Source organism: Myotis daubentonii, chromosome 1 (assembly GCF_963259705.1).
Source record: "Myotis daubentonii chromosome 1, mMyoDau2.1, whole genome shotgun sequence".
In the NCBI taxonomy this organism is placed as follows: domain Eukaryota; kingdom Metazoa; phylum Chordata; class Mammalia; order Chiroptera; family Vespertilionidae; genus Myotis; species Myotis daubentonii.
Window position 1 is genome coordinate 33,892,062 of NC_081840.1, and position 16,081 is coordinate 33,908,142.

Genomic DNA, 16,081 nt, shown 5'->3' on the forward strand with positions numbered 1-16,081 from the left:
GGTTACTGCATCTCTCACCTCAGGAAGATGTTCTGAAAAACGGGATAACCATAAAAATCTCCCTGGAGCGTTATGACAAAGACCAAATAAGTCATGGGAGCAGTTACAAAATGGACATTTTGTGAAACCACAAAATACCTTGCAGGTGTGCAACTACCTAAGCTCATCTAAAATTAGCACATGTGTGTGAAAGAACCTGCCTCACAAAGTCACTGTGAAAACTAAGCTCCTCCAGGAGTGCCTGGCACAGAGCCGCGCTCAAGACGATCCATATTGATTCCCAAGGCCCACGAGACAGGTGCGAGGGCTGCACTAAAGAAAGGGACATGGAGAGAAGGACCGCTCCAGAGGGGTTCCTTCCGGTACAGCTTAATTATTGTGAATGTAGCTAGAGACGCCGCCGGGAAGGCCACAGCTGGTGCGCCTGCGTGGGCGACCTCGTTGCCCGTGGCAACGGGCGGGCGTCCTTGCCTCCGGTCAAGTGGGCGGCACAGGAGCAGCAAGATGGCGCTGCACTCCTGGTCTCCGGAGCTGGGGTTCAGCGAAAAGCTGAAGCAGGTCGCCGTCTCCACCGGCCCCTCCCTGGATTTAAGCACCTTCCCCTCCACCCTGGGCTCCGTAGTCGCGACCGCAGCGCTGGAGCAGCTCTTTATTGTGGGTGAGAGGCCCGCGGGCGCTGGGAGGGAGTCCTCGGAGAAGGGGCGCTAAGCTTAGCAGGAACCTTCAGTGCATCCCTGGCTTGAGCAGAGCCTTTTCAGGTCCTAGGGTTAGAGAGAGGCGCCAGGGTGGGACCCAGGGCTCAGCCCTCGTGCTGTCGTGCCACTGGAGTGGCTTGGCCCAACTCTCACCAGTAGCTGCTGACAAATCCTGGACTCCCAGGCCATTGCCATTTATCTGCACCTGCTGTGCCCACCTGCATTAGATTGTGCATTCAATTTTCCCTTTTCCCTTGGTGACTTCCCTTCACAAGTTAATTAACTCCAACATTGTGCCAGGGCAAACTGGAAAATTTAACAGGCAAACAAGAAAGCATCTCCTTGCCTAATACTACAGGAGTGTTTAAGAAGCTCTTGTCATATTAGGCAAGGAATATTAGAGAGGGGTGTTAAGGAGGTGAAACAGATAATAACCTTGGGTGGGGCCAGGTTAAAATACTTCTTCATTTAAGAAGCTAAACCTGACCTTACATAAGCTTAAGGTGCGACAGTCCAAGGAAGGGTGTCGTGTTCAGCTCATAAACCATTTACACCAAACAACAAAGCATCTCCTTGCTTTACTCTAATAATCTCATTGTTTCCAGATAACTTTACTGATATCTATCATAATGTTACTCGGTTTGGGATAGTTTCTTTTATCCTTCTTAGATGAACGAATTTAACTTCACAATTCTTACAAGTTTTGGAGGAGTATTTTCATGTTTGTCCTAGGTCGTCTAGATCAGCATACCCATTCACTCACAAATATTTTTTCTGCTAATTTTTGAACCTTCAGAAAGTTTTTCTTAGGAAGAAAAACTTAATTGAGCCTCTTGTCCTTAGTGTGAGTTATAAAATATGTAGTAGCTCTCCAACTCCTTTGCAAGTGGGATCAAGCTCTTGGGTTCGTTCATTCCTATGAACAGCGGTTCTCAACCTGTGAGTCGCAACCCCTTTGGGGGTCAAACGACCCTTTCACAGGGGTCGCCTAAGACCATCGGAAAACACATATATAATTACATATTGTTTTTGTGGTTAATCACTATGCTTTAATTATGTTCAATTTGTAACAATGAAAATACATCCTGCATATCAGATATTTACATTACGATTCATAACAGTAGCAAAATTACAGTTATGAAGTAGCAATGAAATAATTTTATGGTTGGGGGTCACCACAACATGAGGAACTGTATTAAAGGGTTGCGGCATTAGGAAGGTTGAGAACCACTGCCTTAGAAGAAAGAAAAGGAAATAGGAGGCAATGCCCATCCCTCTCTAACACACACTTGGCTTGCAAACTCTGTAACTGATTTTCACTTGGTTTGAGAGCTTATTTCATTAAGAGAATTCAAGTTCCCTGGAAGTGAGGGCAGAAATTGCTATTTACTTTTCTGAAAGTAAATAGAGCTCTTTAGGGCGTGGACCCTGTAGTCACAGCACTTACATTTGAATCCAGACTCTGTCAGTGATGGGCTCTGTGACCTTGAACATATGACATGACCTCAAAGTCTTAGATTTCTTACCTGTGAAATAGAAATCATCATAAGTTTACAAGAGTTGACTTAGATTGCTATACAGTTAATTAAATGTGTGTTTTTGGGCAAAATACTAACATATAAGAAAACATTCCTATACAAACCTACATTATAGGCTTGTTATATTTATATCTTTCATAAATGTTTGTTGAATTTCTTGCCTATGCTATAAACATTCTCTTTTTCACCATGAGATGCAAAGATGGACTCAAGGAGAATAAAATATATCCCTAAATTAGAATAGAATGGAATAGAAAATAACAAATACAAAAGAGATTTATATAAAGTACTACAGAAATTCAGAGATAGAAGATATAATTTCCAGCTGAGTAAACATTTGAGCTAGATCTTAAAGGGTTAAATAGGATTTGAACAGATAAATATGAGATCTTAATTTTCTCCTTTTTTTTAGAACAATCACTGCAAAGTGACTATTTTAAATGCAACGAAGAAGCTACCATCTTTCTTAAGGACATTGCTATAGCTGTCAGGAGATTGGTATTGTATTATCTATAAGAGTTTTTTCCCCCCAATCTTCCACTTATTTCTTCATCAGACTTTAATTTAACACCAACTCTGTTCAAGGTATTTCAATAGATACATAAAAAAAGATTTATAAAATTTTTTTCCTCTTAATTTACTAAGCATTTTAACCAGTGTTGCTTAATGGTGGACTGTTGCCTGATTTTCCATGCAGAGCACTTAATTAAGACCTGTGCTATGGCCCTAGCCAGTTTGGCTCAGTGTTTGGAGTGTCGGCCTGTGGACTGAAAGGTCATGGGTTTGATTCCGGTCAAGGGCAGGTACCTGGGTTGCAGGTCTGATCTCTGCCCTTGGGGCATATGGGACGCAATCAATTGATGTGCCTCACATTGATGTTTTTCTCTCACACCGATGTTTCTCTAGTTCTCTCTCTCCCTGTTTCCCCATCCTTAAAAAAAAAAAAAAAAAAAAAAAAAAAAGACTTGTGCTATGGATGAGGGCAAGCCCGCTAAACAGAAGCAATACTGGTGATAACAGAGCTCAGTTAAGGGGTGAGCCAAATGGGCAAATGCTTAGGACACCAATATGTAAGTATTGGTTAAGACAGACAACCTCTGAAATAAATTGCATGTGTGGTACCAATGAACTCAGTTCTATATAAGCAATTCTTGCACCCATTTCCCTGAAGTAGACCTTGCTGTTCAGTGAAAATAAATGAACAGAAATTCTTTTGGTTATGTTAATTCAACCCCACAAAGATTTAAATAATTTTCTATTGAAGTCACAAACTTTTCTCTTTGGTCCTTGGTGACATTTACAATGTTTCCCCAGAAGGGTTAGAATAGTGAGGTCTCTTTATTTGATTTAAAAATATTGAATGAGAATCTACTACATATCAAATATCTAAAAATATAAAAATATGACTGTAAAGTAAATGAGTTTGGGTCTAGAGACTGCTGATAAAAGTTAATCTCATTACTTTACAATCATCCTATGTAATAAAAGCCTAATATGCTAAGTGTCCGACTGTTTGTTCAACCATTCGACCAGTCATTGTGACATGCACTGATCACCAGGGGGCAGACGCTGCAACCAGTAGATTAGCTTGCTGCTGGGATCCAGCTGATTGGGACTGGGTGAAATGGGCCGGACATGCCCTGGAGCCCTCCCACAGTCCCTCCCCAGCCCTGATCATGCACCAGTGGGGTCCCTTGGCCTGGCCTGCTTCCGCTCGCAATCCAGGACCACTCAGGGGATATCGGAGAGCTGGTTTCAGCCTGACCTCACAGACCAAGCCCAGGGAAGGACCCCACTAGTGCATGAATCTGTGCACTGGGCTTCTAGTATCTAATCTAATAAAAGAGAAACATGCATATTGACTGCACCTCCAATATGCCCCAAGCCATGCCCACCAGCCAATCAGAGCAACTATATGCCAATTAACCCAACCAAGATGGCGCCGGCAGCCACGGAGATGGAGCAAGCAGGAGGCTTGGTTGCCCCGGCGATGGAGAAAGCCAACCTTCCTGCCTGCCCTGACCGGCTGTGGCCTCCACTCAAGGCAACAAAGTTTCAATTATACTGTAGAAGATAAATAAATCCCAGATACCTGCTTCCAGCCAGCCTCCACTGAGAGCTTGGGTGGCTGGGGGCTGTGCCAGCCTACAAACAGCCATCAGCCCCTCACCCAGGATGGCCACATCCACCTGGGGTGAGGGTCCCTGCTGGGGGGCTTGGCCAGCCTGCAAATGGCCCTCAGCCCCTCACCCAGGCTAGCCAGGCACCCCAGTGGGGACCCCCACCCTGAAGGGGCTGTGGCCAACCTGCAAACAGCCATCAGCTCCTCACCCAGGCTGGCCAGGTACCCTAGCAGGATCCCCCACTATGATCCGGGACACCCTTCAGGCCAAACCAGCCGGCCCCCACCCATGTACCAGGCCCCCCACCCATGCACCAGGCCTCTATCCTTATAATAAAAGGGTAATATGCAAACTGACCCTAACAGCAGAACAACTGGGAATGACTGGTCACTATGACACACACTGACCACCAGGAGCCAGACGCTCAATGCAGGAGCTGCCCCCTGGTGGTCAGTGCGCTCCCACAGGGGAAGCTCTGCTCAGCCATAAGCCAGGCTGACGGCTGCCAGTACAGCGGTGATGGTGGGAGCCTCTCCCGCCTCCTCAGCAGTGCTAAGGATGTCCAACTGCAGCTTAGGCCTGCTCCCCACTGGCAAGTGGACATCCCCCGAGGGCTCCTGGGCTGCCAGAGGGATGTCTGACTGCCAGCTTAGGCCCTATCCCCCCGGGAAGTGGGCCTAAGCCATCAGGTGGTCAGCCCCTGAGGCGTTCCAGACTGAGAGAGGGCACAGGCCGGGCTGAGGGACCCCCCCAAGTGCACAAATTTTTGTGCACATGGGCCTCTAGTTATATATAGTTGTGTATGTATACTATAGAATTATACCTTATAATTACACTTATTTGAATACATGTAGAGTATATGCATATACTAGTAGAATACATACTCTTTAGAGTTTACACATGTTGTACTGCACTGTGATCTCATGAAAACCTCTTCCTCTGCTTTGTTTTCAGTTATGTTTTTCTCTAGGGATTGAAGGGATCAAAGTATTTAGTGTGGCTTATTAAAGTACCTAGTATGTCTCCATTTAATACCTGACCTGTGAAATCTCTTAGAGATAAATCCTTCCATTTTTTAAAGTAGCACATTTTCGCTATTATAAAAGCACACAAGTTTACTCTGGAAAACAGAAAAAAAAATAGACAAGCAAAAGGAAGAAAGTAAAAACCATGATGATCCCACCACCCTACAATAATCACAGTTAACTCCTGATGAATGTTCTTCCTACTTTCAGGGTATAGATGATGCCTGTATTGAATTTTATTTTTTAAAGAAACCTGATCATACTATATATACAATTATATAACCTGCTTTTCATTATTAATAAAAATAATAGTAATTTCTCAGGTCATAAAATACCTATAGCCATTGCAGCCATTTATTTAAAAGATGATTTCATCTATTGTTCCATGAACAGATTTTTATTCTTTTTCAGATAACACCCCCCCCAAAAAAATTATGAGTTAATAATAATAACAACAGGCTTATCTGACTTTTTGTTTGGATTTGTAGGTATGTAAAGAGAACTGTTGTTCTCTTTATACATAAGAATATTTTTATAGGCATTTTCTAATTTTAATTAACTAGTTTTCTTTCTCAATGTTACCCTTTTTGTTGAAGTCTTTAAATTGGTTGAAACTGCAAATAGGAAACACACATACGGAAAGATGATTTCTGAGTAGGAGAAAATAAGTGGAAGTTAAAAAAATAAATTAACAGTGACACCTTAAAACTGATTGTAGTTATGTTTCCTACTTTCTATTCCAAATAAAAATAGCAGCAGAAGGTATTTAATGAAAATTACATTTTGACCTTTGAAAACATTTATAGGGCATTGTTTAAGAGATAAATTTTATTATTTTAATATGTAATTTAAATCTTTAGGAAGAAATGAGAAGAGCTACAATTGAACATCTGGAAATTGAAAGCATGGAACTCAGTAGACTATATTTTCTATTGGAAACTCTTCCTGATCACATTAACACAGAACTCGAAGGTATTTTGAGGGTGACTGGGTAAAGAAGGTGAAGGGATTCGCAAAAGAACATATATGCTTTCTCCATGGACATGGATGACACCGTGATGAAGGCCGAGGCCGGGGGATGAGGGGTATAGGTGGGCAAAGAAGGGGGAGATGGGGGACACCTGCAATGATATCAACATTAAACACTTTTCATTAAAAAAAGAAAATAGAATGAAGCCCTTGTAAAAAGATGAGTTTAATTTATTATTAAATAAGGTTAGCTTAGGTATTTCATCTCAAAATAAGCTAGAAGAGTACATGACACAAACACAGTGAGACACAAACACAGCGGCATTTTAAGTGGAAATCATATCCTATATAATAAAGAGGTAATATGCAAATTGACTGTCACACCCTTGCACAAGATGGCCGCCCCCATGGCATCCCAAGATGGCCACCCCCCTGCCCTAACTGCTTTGGCTCAGTGGATAGAGCGTCAGCCTGCGGACTGAAAGGTCCCAGGTTTGATTCCGGTCAAGAGCATGTACCTTGGTTGCGGGCACATCCCCAGTAGGAGGTGTGCAGGAAGCAGCTGATTGATGTTTCTCTCTCATCAATGTTTCTAACTCTCTATTCCTCTCCCTTCCTCTCTGTAAAAAATCAATAAAATATATTTTTTAAAAAAAGATGGCCCCACCCATGTCATCACAAGATGGCAGCCACAAGATGGCCTGCAGGGGAGGGCAGTTGGGAGCGACCAGGCCAGCACAGGAGGGCAGTTAGGGGTGACCAGGCCGGCAGGGTAGGGCAGTTTGGGGCGACCGGACCAGCAGGGGAGCAGTTAGGCATCGATCAGGCTGGCAGGGGAGTGGTTAGGGGGTGATCAGGCTCGCAAGCAGAAGCAGTTAGGGACAATCAGGCAGGCAGGCGAGCGGTTGGAAGCCAGCAGTCCCAGATTGTGAGGGATGTCCGACTGCCAGGGATGCCCGATTCCCCAAGGGGTCACAGATTGGAGAGGGTGCAGGCTAGGCTGAGGGACATTCCCCCCTCCCCCAGTGCACAAATTTCATGCACTGGGTATATATATATTAAATTTATATAATTTAGTTTATAAATAGACTAAAGATATATAGATCAGCCCATTCCAAATTGATATTTATCCAACTAAATTAGGCAGCTTGACTAGCCTAAATCACCAGTTTTCTATGAGTTTGGCTACTATAGGTACCTCATATAAGTGGAATCACACAATATTTGTCCTTTCGTGACTGTTTTATTTCACTTGGCATAATACCTTAAAGGTTTATCCATGTTGTAGCATGTGTCAGAATTCCTTTTTAAGACTGAACAATATTCCCGAGGAAATAAGGGAGTGTGTGTGTATGTATAATATTTATCCATCCGTTCACCAATGGCTATTGTGACCAATGCACGGCTTCCCCAGCACCCGTGGGTGGTTTTCAGGGAGTTCTAAAGTATGGCACCTCCCTTGGACAGATTCCCCCAACACCTCCAAAGTCAGATTGCCAGCCCAGTATTTAATGAACATCTCTGAGCCATGCAATGAGCCACAGCCACCTCCAGTGAAGTCTGGATCTCATGTGTGAGGTGCTGCTTCTCCGAGGGCACTCTGTCTCAGCCCTGGGCATGGTGGCTGTTCCTTATGCCTGCTGCTCCTAAATTCTTTAGAGTTCTCTTTACTTTTTCTTATTCATTCCCTCATTCCTCTAATCCTGTTATAATCAATAATTTTATATCAACTTATATAAGATTCCTATGACCTAATTGGACCCTGAGTGATACATTTGGTTATAAAACAACATGCACAATGTTAGTCTAAGTTGGCAGGGAAAATACAACCAACTATACATGCAGAGAAGAATCATGCTTGGGAGAAATCCTCACCAAAGGCAGAATTAAGAGTGTTTTGTTTTATTTTCTTTGGTTGCTTTTTATTTCTAGGTTGAGTTACTTTTATAATCAGGAAAAAAATATTTTAGAAGAAAAAAATACCATATGAGCCTATAAGATCCTTGATACATGCTGACTGCTTAACCAAGTAACTTTAATTGGCCTTATGAATCAAGCTTTGCTACTCAAAAGATGGTTCTTGGATCTGCACCATCAGCATCACCTGAGAGCCTGTTACAAAATGCAGTCTCTATGCTCATCCCATACCTGCTGTATTAGAACCTATATTTCAACAAGATCCCCAGGTGTTGCATGTGCAGATTTGAGACAGAGAGTTTGAGAAGTCCTGCTACAATGGACAATTGAACTAGTAGCCTAGAAAAAATAACCCAGCTCTCTCAGGGAAGATAGCAGTTCATTTCTAGGAAATTGTATGTGTAGAAATGGGTCATCCGGGACTTTGCTAAACAGCCATATTCAAAATTCATGCATTGTTACCATCTGTCTGTCATGCACTGAGATAGTCTTCTGAAGTCTCACGTGATTACACTGATTTGTTATTTACTGGTGAATAATTAGTATATGTTTTTAACACACTGAGTTCCCTAGACAACAGAACCAGAGGCAATGGCTTTTGCACTATGTTTTATTAGGCAATACAATTCAAGAAGGAGGAGAGAAGGGTACAGAGACCAAAGTGGGGAGAAGGGAGAGCTAATATGCCGTACAATATGATGTTGACTGTTGTCAAATGCAACTATTGAAGTAGGAGAACATGCCCCTAAGACAGTTACCTCTTCTCAGGACCATCCAGGTACTAGGTAGGCTCCTGTTGATCCCTGGTCCAGTGTTTTGCTCCACCTCTGCGCTTTGCGTTCCACATGCATGGCTGTGGGTATCTAGAGAAGTTCTCAGTCAGGACACATACCCAGGTTTCGGGCTCAATCCCCATGCAGGAGGCAGCCCGCCTATGTTTCTCTCTCGTTAATATTTCTGTCTCTCTCTTCCTCTCTCTCTCAAATAAATAAAGGCATATTTTAAAATTTAAAGAAGTCCCATGATAAAGGCAACAGGGAAGTGCCAGGCAGAAGGTGAGGAGTGGATGGAAAAAGCGGGCATCAGGTGCAGTCAGATACACCAGTCTCAAGTTGCTCAGAGCCCATAGAAAGCTGTTCACCATAGCAGCAACTGAAATAATAAGAGAAATAATCGATAGATAAGATTGAGAGGGTCCAAAGGGGTAAAGAAGAGGTGCTGTGATACAGAAACACAATTTAAAGAATATTTCAAAGAAAGGCAATTTGTCCATGATTTGAAAAGTTAGTGTCTACAATTGTGCTGTTTCTCAAATAACAGTAAATATTTCCACTTACTTTTAAGAATTTGTCGTCGCTGCTCGCAAATTAAACCTTCTTGAGATAAAACAATTACGGATGGAAGTTGCAAGGTTAAATAAGGAAATAGAGTTTCTGAAGAGGAAAATGGTTGATTTGAAAGATACTAATAATGATCTGGGGTAGGTATTTCTCTTCTGTTCAATACCAGAGGGAGTTGAGGTCTGGGGCCGGAGTGGGAAAAATGTCCTAAGGCAGGGGTGGGCAACCTTTTAGTGAGCGCGTGCCAAAACCAGCAAAATCTCTGACTCAAAATTCTTCTGCGTGCCAACCCTAATTTTTTGAGAACATGTTACGCCTACTTGATATCTCCTAAAGTGTACGTATGTGAAGAACCTTGAAGAAATAATAAAATTCATTCGAGCGACAAAAACACAGTATATGATGATGAAAAGTACATTTATTTTTTAATGTATACATGTACACTGATAGTCCGACAGAAAACTTTATGACTTCGTTTGATATTATCAGTGGGACTTTTGCTGCTGCATCACTGATGACAGATTTTACATCAGGTTTATATTTCGTGACCTTCAGAGATATGCACAAGCTACTACTTTCATCCATCAGGCTACTATTACAAGACTTAACAAAATTCATCACTGAGAACAAAGATTCACAAGTGTATGTGGATGAAAACATGGAGAGTAACACTGTTGCAAAGTTTTTTAAACAGAAAAAATTCTCTGGAATGGCATTCCAAGCCCTCAATAGTTCGTTTTCGACACTTCTCTCTGGTACTCCTGTCTCTAATCGCTTTTTTTCAATGTTTTCTAAGTCAACTCTAAAGTCAATAAATTTCTGCTTCCAAATTGAGCTACTCTGAAATTCAATCAACTGCATTTCAAAGTCAGCCATGTCTATCCATGAAAATATTTGTAAGTTTAGTTCCTCCAGTTTCATGCTGTCTGGAAACCTCATGAATTTTGCTGTCTCTTCCAGTTCTCTGAATTTCGCAAATCTTGAGAACTGCTCAATAGTTGACTTGATGATGTTTAGAAACAGCTTTTGAAGGCTTTGACAGTCTGTTCTGTCATCTTTTGGGAGGTCTTTGATGTGCCTCTTGAGGTTTGGGATATATCGAAATCTCTCACCATCCACATCCCTCTTAATGACTTCCAGTTTCTTTTCAAAAGCCTTTATGTAACCAAAGATAACATCAAGTGTCTTGCCAGTTCCTTGTAATTTAACATTTAAGTCGTTCAAATGTTCACAAAAATTGTAAATGGAAGATTATAAGAGAGGGTTTCGCATGCCAGCAAAAGTTACTGGTGTGCCGCATTTGGCATGCGTGCCAGGGGTTGCCCACCCCGTCCTAAGGGCTTTGTCCTCTGACCCAGCTTCTTTGCAGCAGCTGCTGTGTGTAAATCCCACAGTGCTTTGCACACCGCCTCCACAGACAGAGGCACATGGTTTCCATTTTAGTAAAATTAAATTTACAAATTTCACCCACCAAAGGAAGAAAGCTTGCTGGGTGTAAATATAGCATCAAGCCAGATAGATGGTAGCTAGTTTAGTTCCTTGAAGATAGTCAGTCATAATCTAAGACTGGATTATGTTCCCAAGAGAGGATCTGACACCTGTTAGTCTCTTTCCTTTATTCCTGGCTGTGTTGCTAGCACTTCACCCCTGGGGGTTCCATTTTCTCCATCTGTTAAATGGGAATTACAAGTCTTGATTTACCCATCTCATGGAGGAAGAGAGATATTCTGGGAGGGAAAAAGCAAAACTAAAACTCTGAAGAGCAACTCAGTGCTGTGAGCAAATTTGCAAGGCTAATTGTAAATACTAGAAGATCAATTTGTCAAAATGAGAAGTTTTCAAAGAGCCCTCATCGTAGCAGGAAAATCCTCTTGGGAAGCTAAAATAATCCGAGGATTGCTTGGTGCACACGATTTCAAAGCACAAGGAATAAGGTGGAGACCTCAAGGCCCAGAGACTCCTCCAGAAATAGGCTCTCAGAACACCTGTTCCGGGAGACGCTCCATGAAAAAGGAAGTTCATCATCACATAAGTTTGAGAAATACTCATTCTCCAACCCCTGTTGGGGCTTCACAGTGCAGATTTGTACGTGGTGTGTGCCAGCCACAATTGCCGGAGACTGCCGTGTAGACTAGACTGTCCATTTCCAAGCTGCAATACTCGTATCAGCTGGCCAGCACCATCACCTCCCTACAGACCAGTGACTCTCAGACTTCATGGTGCATCAGAATCTCCTGGGGTTCTTGTGAAAACGCAAATTGCTGGGGACATCCACCCCCTGAACTTCTGACTTGGTGGAGGTGAGGGTGAGAACTGGAATGTCTGACAAGTTCCCAAGTAATGTTGCCGCTGCTGGGAGGTCCTGACCACATTTTGGGAATCACTGCTGTAGAGACATCCTTATGGTAAGGCAAATTACAAACATAACGTGGGTGGCTTGATGATGAGGTATCATCAAGCTACAATTGTGCATTGCGCCCATTTTTCAAAGAAGGTGGCCCTCTCCTGGACAGTTCTCGCAAGCTGGATCCCTGCAAGCTCTTTGGTGTGCTTTCCTCAGGCTGCAGGTCCCCTACGGTTTCTGAAGGCTCGCTTCTCAGCCCGCCCCAGTGCTCCCACTTAGGGTTTTTCATTTGACTTGTTTTGCTCAGTCTCCCTGAGGCTACTCGATCCCTAGGTCGATTCATTCTTAGAAGGCTTCCTCTACTAGACCACAAAGCACCCAGGATTTGACTCCCTCTAGCCTGCGCTTCTGTTTATTGAATTTACGTGGTGGAGTTGACCTCTGGAAATCGAACTGACCAACAATCCGTTTCCATTTTCCTGAACCTTTGCACACAACCACCTGAACTAAAATGTTTAGCCCTGGGGACTGGGAAAAAAAGTGTGTACATTGCAGGAGCTTTTTAAAAAGGAAAATATAGAAATGTTATCAGACAGGGACCTGGCCCTGAGGAGACCCCCAGGGCTGGCCTAGGGCTGGCCGGTAGTGTGTGGGTTTCTGACTTTGTGCAGGAAAGATTTCACAGCACAAGTCCAGGTGACTATGAGGGTACGTTTATCAAAGCTGGGGACAAAAAAAAAAAAAGCTGGGGACAGTGAAGTAAGGGCTTAGCATAGAAGCAGCAACAGGAGAGCCTCGGCTGGGCTGCTTCGGCTCACTGGGAAGTCAGAGGAAAGGGGACCTTGCAGACAGGTTCAGAGGGTTAGGCTAGCCCAGGTGAGAGCTGCCACTGCCCATTAGCACCTCCCCTCCCCCCCACCCCCCCAGGTTGCAAGCCTCACGTGGTTCCTTAGGGTTTAGGAGATGCACACTTGTGGGGAAGAAGAGGAAGGGGAAGGCGTGGACATGCTCCCAGAAGGAGAGCACAGTGCTGGGTCCTTTGTCTTGAGGGTTTTTATCTCTTTCGCAGGCAGGAATCTTAGGGAAGGTCTCAGGGCGTGGTTTCCGCAGAAAATTCATCAGTTTTCAGGCGTGCTCTTCCAGGGTCACGGCCTTGACTGGCAGGGCAGGGGTCAGTCACTGCAGCAGGCCCTGGCATCACCCACCTGGCTGTGCCGCTTTTCTGGGCCTGGAGCTGAAATACAACTGAGGCCCAGATATCATCTCCAGGGAGGCGACCTGCTGTGTCTGGCTGTAAATTCGTCGGCCAGTTTGTTCAGCTCTCTGCCTCAGTTTCCCTGTTCCACTTGTCCTGGCTTCCTGGCCTGTCTCAGACATTGTGGCAGTTATTCTTCCTACACACCTTTTATGGTTAGCCCTGGCGTAGATGTTTCTAGCAGCCTCAAGGTCTTCCTCCAGTGAATGTGACCAACTGACGGGTGAAGGTATTGTCTACTTTTGAACTCAGATTTGGCTGCAGCTGGTGGGAGATAAGAGGGTTCACATTAGGTTTCAAGCATCCCCTGAACAACGAAGATGGACCCGCTCCTCGCCTAACTCCTGTCCATCGGAGGGAGGCGAGCTTTCTCCTGGGTCCTCCCTGCAGGCCCTGGCATCAGCAGGTGGCCGGTGGGGTGGTGGGATGTATATATTTCTTTGATTTAACTACAGATCTCAGGATGATAAGGTACATAACAGCAGTGCTACATAGCAAACCATTTGTCTGGCCAGGTTTTATTTACTTGCTCCAAACTGTTTTTGAGTCATTGCATATTTTAACCCAACACATCCCATAGACACTACCTGCTCTGTGGGGATGGGCGTGGTGAGGCAGGACCACGTGATATTTTTACCTGGTAAATAGTTACAAGGTTAACACTTGTGTTATCCATCTGTCCTCATCTCACCCAAGTTTAGGCGATTACAAATACAGTTCTAAAATCAGTATGCCTTACAATTTCCCCCTTTGTGGTGGTTGATTTCACCAAATAGACTTTAAGTTCCTTTCCCAAAAGCCGTACTTTTCATGCCATGAATGTTTTTTCTCTCTCCCAGTGAACAGCAAAAGGAGCTGGCGAAGAAGCATGAAAAGCTTGTTGTGTTACTCAACCACGCGATGGGGAAAAAAGCCATCGCCGCTATTTACATCAATGAGACTTATACAAAAATAAACTTGGAGAAAGAAGAAATAAGACTGAAAAAGAAAAGTATTCAAGGTAAAGAGGCGATAATAGTCAAAGACAAAGGAGAATATTTGAAAGCAAAAAAAAGGTTGAGTGGCCAGGTAAGTGGCATGATTTATTTTTTATGGTACAGAATTATCCAGAATCTCAAGCACGAAATGGGGAATAATTTATTTGTCCTCAAGGCTAGCTAGCGCTCCTGTGCTGTCCTCTGTGAACACTGGGATGGGAAATAGAGTAGAGATCTTTAGAGTTTAGGAGATGCATGCCTGTGGGAGAGATGATGGGGAAGGGGAAGGTGTGGACATGTTCCCCAGCGGGAGAGCGCATGCACTGGCCCTTTGTCTTGGGGTTTTTAACCTCGTTTGCAGGTGGGAATCTTAGGGGAGCCCCTTGGGGAAGATAGCTAATTGTATAGCAGCATCTCAGTTCATGAGAAAGAATATGAGTGACAGGATTTGTATCACTGGGGTGGCCCCTGGCTCATCTGCAGCCCTATAGGGACCAGGAATTTGCCTCCATGTCATCTGGTTGCCTTCGGCCATTCTGAGGCCGTGTCTCTATGGCAGGACTAGGAAGTTCAGCCCTGCCCCAGCCTGCTGCACCTGCTGAATCAATCTGACAGAGAGAGAGAGAGAGAGAGAGAGAGAGAGAGAGAGAGAGAGAGAGAGAGATCTTTGTCTCTTTGTCTCCTGGGATTATAACCAGGAGCTTGTTCAAAATAACCAATTAGCTTCCCAAGGTTTCAAGGGTTTCTGCTGGGCCCAACAATGGCTTTCCCCGGTTCGACTGACAGGCCTCTGGGGTCAGGCACCTCCTCTGCACCATTTTGACTTTACCGAGCATGTCCATATCTCCCCCTGCTCCACACACAATCGGGTCCTGGAGTGGGGAAGAGAAGGGTGTTGACGCCCTTGGAGGGACAATGCTGCGATTTCTTGGGGTGTAAAGCCGTAGCTTCCTGGTGGGGCAAACGGGCCCCTGCTTCCCAGCCGAATATGCTCCACAGCGTCTGACGTCCTTGGCTTCTGTTCCCATCAGCCAGTAGCTAACGGCGGTAACACTGTGTCTTTCAGGAATAGTTTTACACTGAAACCATGGATCGTCCTTTTTGAATATCGATAGCTCAGGCTTAGTCACCCTGGGAACGGGCTCTTGGTGAAGGAGCTGGCAAGAAGTCCCTTGGGCCCTCCGCAGCCACTAAACTGAATTTGTGAAAGCCCAGCTCCCAGGACCTTAGCGGGGCTGAAGCCCCTGGTCGCCTGACCCGCAGTGCTGGAGTCAGCCAACATCCACGTCTCAAAAACAGTGACAGGCTCCTGTCCCTGGGCGAGAACTCACGTGGTGATTACTGTCACAAGGAAATGGGAATTTCAGGACAACAAGAACCAAAAGGCATTTTACTGTTTTCGTGCCATATTGACAAGGATGCTGAGCAGCGCTCGGTCACCCCGCTGTTCCCAGCCCTCTTCCTCTCTCTGAGCACCCCAGACCCCAAAGTGGAGCGGCTCACTTAAGTCACAGGAGCCAAAAGTGGGGTGTGTCTGTGTGGGCACAGCTGGGAGGGGGTGAGAAGTGGGGGAGCCCTGCTCCTTCTCTTTACTTCCCCGGGGACTTAATTGGTCCTGCAGCGGTGGCATCGGATATGCAGACGAGTGCTTTGTCCATCAGAAGGCTCCAGGACTGGGATTCTGTCCGTGTCCTTCGTGCTGCATCCCAGCACTACCAACAGAGCCTGGCGTGCCTCGCACATGGAGACACTGGGTCATGTGACTCTGCTGAATGAACGAGTTTCTGACTTCATTTTACACCCTACGGGGAAATCACACCCCCCCCCCCGCCTCCTATTCTTTAATGTAAATGTTAAAATGCAAAAAGGAGGCACAAAGGAGCGCAAAACATGGACAT

At 44.6% G+C, this 16,081-nt stretch overlaps 1 protein-coding gene across 1 annotated transcript in view; it reads left to right on the forward strand.

Annotated features, from left to right (window-relative positions):
• Positions 1–492: 492 nt before the first annotated feature.
• The window catches only part of CCDC175 (coiled-coil domain containing 175), a 55,814-nt gene continuing 40,225 nt past the window's right edge, over positions 493–16,081 (forward strand). The window contains exons 1-5 of the mRNA XM_059686031.1: positions 493–658; positions 2,646–2,731; positions 6,242–6,353; positions 9,612–9,747; positions 14,046–14,274. Of these exons, the coding sequence (XP_059542014.1) occupies positions 505–658; positions 2,646–2,731; positions 6,242–6,353; positions 9,612–9,747; positions 14,046–14,274 (717 nt within the window). The 5' untranslated portion in view covers positions 493–504. The remainder of the gene's footprint in view (positions 659–2,645; positions 2,732–6,241; positions 6,354–9,611; positions 9,748–14,045; positions 14,275–16,081) is intronic.